The 6,051-nt window shown below is 36.2% G+C and overlaps 1 protein-coding gene across 1 annotated transcript; it reads right to left on the bottom strand.

Moving 5' to 3' along the window:
* Positions 1-3,302: 3,302 nt before the first annotated feature.
* Positions 3,303-5,686, bottom strand: LOC145001137 (uncharacterized). Its single transcript, XM_078960487.1, has one exon. It carries the CDS (start codon positions 5,526-5,528, stop codon positions 3,465-3,467), a length of 2,064 nt encoding a protein of 687 aa, XP_078816613.1. The 5' UTR covers positions 5,529-5,686; the 3' UTR covers positions 3,303-3,464.
* Between the last annotated feature and the right edge of the window lie 365 nt (positions 5,687-6,051).

Below are 6,051 nucleotides of genomic sequence, written 5' to 3'. Positions count from 1 at the left end.
GACTCGCTGAGTCGTTGCCATGCATCCATTAATTACACCGATTTGTTCGATTCTAGTCCATGCCATTCATAGATCTGGGCTTCTAGGACACGAATCACACGTAAAGTTTCCAACTTTACGTGTAGATATTCACCAATATGGATTTTAGGGTTCAAAGTGCCTCAAAAGGGTAGATCTAGGGTGAACAAGCCACATAGGTCCATAAAGCTAACAGATCTGAGCTCCCAGAGCTCAATCTTGCCTAGATCTAGAGGCCAATCAACTTATTACGAAAAATTATGCACATACTAGCTTGGGGAATGGCTCAAGAATGTCTTAAATGAAACCTTAAGCATAGAAACAGGGGGAAAATGGGATATACCTCAATGAAACTGCTGAAAAAACACAATGATGCTTGGATGGCTCTCCTTCCTCTTGATCTACTTCCCCTTCTTGCCTCAAAGCCTTCAAGAACACACACAATAGCCTCAAACTCTCAAGGAACAAGCTTAGAACGAGGGTTGGGAGCTCTAGGGGTGAATGAGGGCTGGCATGGGGCGGATATGAGGTTTAAATAGGGTGCAAACCCCTGAAACTTAGGGTTTCATCCAACAGCGGTGACTCGCCGAGTCCAGGATATGGAAACGCCGAGTCGCCAACTTAAACGTGTCCTGGGTCTCGTCCCTACTCGGCGAGTCGGACCAATGACTCGCCGAGTCCAAGGCTAAAAATGGAAAATACTTAAATAAGATTTACATACCAGGAACCAGGTGCTACAATACGACTATTGGCGAAGGCAATTTTGAAGCCTTCAGAAATACCATGATTAACTATGTCAACACACCATCAGTCGGGCATCATGTGTTTCCAATTTCCATTGCAAACGGAGAAGGAATATTGTGAGACAGTGAAGACGAAGGCTACTGAAGGTAACGTATTCAACGGGTAAAAGATACGAACTAGGGTAGGGGAAATGAGAGGTCACGATTTGGGTGTTATCCTCCTACCAAATACCGACATCCGAACCCATTTCCAGAGACAATAATGTTAAATATCTTCTTTCAAAAGATGAGAATAACGAATATCTTCTTTTTTGAAACCCATTTTCATCTGAATTTGTTTCCCCACAAGTCTTGTAAGGTAGTTCCATTCCTAAGATTTGAGAAAACCTAGAAACTTCATATAGCATACAATACCCAAGAAACTTCATAAAGCAATTCCATACAGCACTACCAATTGTTAGCTTGTAAAACTTGTATTTTGAAGATTGTTGTAAAAGTGTCTCGAAAATGGAAGAGAAGGAAAGAAAGTAAATGCTAATGGGATCTGATTAAGATTGGTTTGCACTAAAGTATGTGTTTATGTGCATTTTTTAGATGATCAGGGGAGAGAGAGAGAGAGAGAGAGAGAGAGAGAGAGAGAGAGAGAGAGAGAGAGAGAAAGATCATACTTTATTTTTTATTACATTTGTATTAAAATAAAAGATAGAGTTTATAAGAAAAGTAGAAAAACAAATTAAAATGGCATAGTAGTCATTTTAACTTTAATGGAGACCAAATCTACATAGAAACATGGCCAAAAACACCATGAAACCAAAAAATTCGAGGTTTGGACTTAACCTTGGAAAAACTGCATACCATAGGGATCATTTGTGCAATTTTTTCATATATATATATATATATATATATATATATATATATATATATATATATATATATATATATATATATATATATATATATATATATATATATATATATAATCATTGAACAAGAAAGTATAACTTTTGATAATATCAATTGATCACACACATATTATAAATTATAGTAACAACATAAAAAAGATCACTTTAAATTATACTAAAAAATCAACTTGCTTATAAAGTTTTGTATATTCCAAAATCACACCTTCCTCTTTCTCATTCAATATGAATGTGTACACAAAAAAGTAGTCTTTGTGTTCTTTTATATCTTCCACTTCTCCATCTCATTCAGGGGTAATTTTTTTTTTCTCAAGAATATTATTTGAATACTTTGTGATAGGGATCAGATCTAATTTCAAAGAAGATAATGTTTCCTTATATGCAAGAAGACTCCCTGATTCTTGGGGATTGTACATCACGAGTTGGACCTAGTATTCCTGCAATGCTAAGGTTTTTGATAGTTATTCTGCATTGTATTCAATAACTTTCTCTATGAAAGTTGTCATAGAGAGCGTGTTCATAAACGTAGTTTCTTGTTTGTTATCTATTTTGTGTATGAAATTGATTTTCATCAACATAATATGCTTCTACTTTGGATCCTCTTTGATTTGCTTCTTGATCATCGTAAAAGGTATAAACATTAAGCCCTCTTGTAGTTTATTCTTTTGTTGCTTAAATTCATGAACATAGATCCAATGGCTTGAGCATGATGTTTTCTTTAATTATTTATATTGTTATGCCGATTCTATTATTATTTTATATCATCATCAAACTTCAACATTGTAAACAATCAGTTAAAGAGTTTTTTAATAGAATAATAAAAGTTTTTACATTAATTCTCAGTCAATATTTTAAAAAAATGAGTCAAACTAAATATATCCTATACCCACAAAATAACATCACTTATGGAGATAACTACCCCAATCCAGGGTAAGGGGTTTTTGGCCACACACATATTCGTAGTAATATATATTGTTAAGAATCTCACATTTGAGGACATTCTGACTTATATAGCAAAAGAACTAAACTATAAAAGATCGTAGAAAATATATTTTTAGGCAAACCCTAATAAGATATCAAATGCTTCTGTCTTTTCTGCAAGTACACCCAAAAATCAAATATAACACAAGAACAAAATAAGAACCTCAAAGCAATGATGGAATCCCAAACTTCAACTTTTTCTTTGATTGATTTGAAAAACTCTCATAAACTTGGCTCCTATACTCTCTTTTTGCTTTGTTTGATTTCAAGAAAACGACATATGAATTTGTAAACAATGGGGGAAAGGAAAGTCGTATATGTTAGGGTTAAAAATTGACGTGTTGAATTTTCTATTTCAATGTATATCATGAAGTCCATGTAAGGTATGAAACCGATTAGTCTCAGTAAAAATCGTGACTAATGGTAAAATAAAACCACAAAATATTGTTTTTAGTTAATTGGATACAATTAAAAAGTTTAGTAATTTAAAAAATTAAATGAAATGCTATCGGTTGCATTTTATAATATTTGTGTTGATAAATAGATAAGTATATGGTACATATATTTAAAATATTAAATATATTATGCTAATTTTGAATGAGGTTACACTATGTTCCATTGTTTTCACATTCTAATTAACTTCGTATAAATTACGATTAATCCGTAACCCTTAAAAAATATTAGAAATAAATAATCATCCTTAACCGAACTATAATACTAACAAGTCTCCTTTTTACCTTAAACTTTTGAGTATTAAAATTCACCAATGGGTAGATCGCGGAACTGAGAATCGTAAAACATTTCACCAAAATTTGAAGAGCAGTAAAAAGTCGAGATAATAGCCCATGATCAAGATTGTTAAGAAGAAACCAATTGGAAAACCAACCCAAGCTCCCTCCCACAAAATCCATGATTGTTTCTCCTCTTCCTCCTCACTTCCATCTGTTGGTATGATGTCCTCAGGACATTTAATCATAATCTGCATTCCGCATAATCCACTGTTGTTTGCAAAATACCTCAAGTCGTTCATCGTGTTCATTTGCCCACCCAAAGGAATCTTACCAGTGAGCATGTTGTTGCTTACATCTAGGATCGCAAGTTCATCCAACTTTGCTAGCGATTGAGGAATCAAACCAGAAATTTCATTGTGTGACAAATCCAAGGTCTCTATCCCCTCCAATTTGCCAAAAGACGTTGGAATTTTCCCGGAGATGCTGTTATGGGAAATATTGAGCAACTTTAGACCTTTGAGATTGCCCAACGATGCCGGAATTTCACCGGAGATTCTGTTATCGGATAAGTCCAACAAAGAGTAGATGTTTAGGTTGCGCCTAGACAGACCTCGAAAAGAGTTTTTCCAGTTAACAATCAAGTCTTGAAACTCATTGGCATTCCGTAAATCGTCACTTCTTAAGCCAGAGATAAGTACAGCATCAAATAATGTTTCCATGGGCGGAGTTTCGATCATTTTCTCAAGGCTTGAAATTTCCGGTGGAATGCTTCCGGTTAGTTTGTTCCCGGAGAGATCTAGAATCCGAAGAGAAGTGAGGTTGGAGATTGTTCTTGGAATAAATCCTTCAAGCGAATTGTTTCTCAAGCTTAGAACTTGCAAATTCGGGATTTGAGGGAGGACATCTTGAAAATTCCCCGTAATTTCATTGTTGTGAAGATCGAGAATTTCAAGGCGGTTCATGTTAGTCAAATTAGACGGCAGGTCGCCGGAAAACTTATTCCCACCCAAATTAAGAACTCGTAAAAAGGAAGACAAAGTCATTGGGACTTTACCGGAAAAATCGTTGTATGAAAAGTCGAAGTACATGTGAAAAGGTGATTCTCCAAAAACAGGGAAATTATCGCCGGAAAATCTGTTATTAGACAAATCTAGAATAGTTAGCCCGAAAATCTTGGATATGGACTTTGGAACTTGACCCGAAAAGTTATTTCCCGAGAACATAAGAATCACGAGCCCTCTGGCGTTTCCTATATTCTCCGGCAACTCCTTAGAAAAGTTGTTCCTTGACAAGGCAAGAACTGATAAATTTATAGATTCAAATAGGCGAGGTGGGATTGATCCGGTGAGGTTGTTATCCGAGAGGATTATGATTCCGACGTCCAATTCAGCAAGCCAATCTGGGAATTTCCCCTCTAATTGATTCCCACTCAAATCAAGAAAAGCCAATTCCTTCTGTGATGAAATCCATTCAGGAATTTCGCCTGAAATTCCACAGTAAGGCATAGAGATATAGTGCAGACTACAATTTGGAACAATCTTTGCTCTGTTATTCAAAATCAAGGTGCTTCCTCTTCCACCGATAAACAAATTCTTCAAAGTCGTGATATTGAATAACCAAGTTGGGATTTCTCCGGCTAGCTTGTTGTTTTTAAGCTGAAGGGTTTCTAAACTGCTCAAATTTTGCATCGATGCTGGTATTGGACCCGTGAAGCTGTTTCGGGTCATGTCAAGATGAATCAGTCGGGTGAGATTACCGAACCTATCAGGGATTTCTCCTTGCAATAAGTTCATCGAGATGTCAAGTAGTTCCAACGACTGGATTTGGAAAATTGGAGCCAATATCTCAGAGAAAACCCGATTGACAGACTGTGGGACTATGGAAGATAGGTGGAGCTCGGTGACGTTTGTTGTTGTGCTGCATTTAACGCGGTCCCATGTGCAGCAATCGGAATTGGGATTCCATGAGTCTATAGGGGAACTGGAATTGGAATTGAGGATGGTGGTGAGGGTGGATTTGAAGTGGAGAAGTGCTTGTTTTTGATGAAGAGGGCAAGCGAAGGATGTGATCGGAAGGGAAATGAGTATGAAGAAGGTCGATAACATTAACAGTCGCGTGCTTACTTTGATGGCCATGGTGGTTTCCGGCGGTTCTCTGGTTTTAATCGTCGTGGTGTTTAATTCTGTTGACGAAGGGATTGATTCTTCAGGGTTGTATTGAAAGGAATCCAGTCGGTGTTGGACTGTTTCTGTATAATTTTCCACGTCAATGGATTTGAATGTTGAAAATTATAAAAGACTGATTCAACAAATGCTCATGGTATAAATGCTATATTAGTTTTAGCTTTTGATATTTTTATTAGGGATGAGCATCGGAACCGGGTACCCGCTTTTGGAATCGGAACCGTCTCGGAACTGCCGGCTTTGGAACGGAAACCACCTTAGGCGGTTTCGGTTCCGGTTCCTAAAGTTATGGAACCGCCTTAAGCGGTTCCGGTTCCGGTTCTCGTTTTTTCGGAACTGCTACCCGCTGGAACCGGTTTTTATATATATATATATATATATATATATATATATATATATATATATATATATATATATATATATATATATATATATATATATATATATATAAACGTGTGTTACTTAGACCGGTTTA

This window comes from Lactuca saligna, chromosome 6 (genome assembly GCF_052625555.1).
Source record: "Lactuca saligna cultivar CGN05327 chromosome 6, ASM5262555v1, whole genome shotgun sequence".
Lineage (NCBI taxonomy): Eukaryota > Viridiplantae > Streptophyta > Magnoliopsida > Asterales > Asteraceae > Lactuca > Lactuca saligna.
Note: the sequence above shows the minus strand (reverse complement) of the source record. Positions and strands in the feature narration are given on the sequence as shown.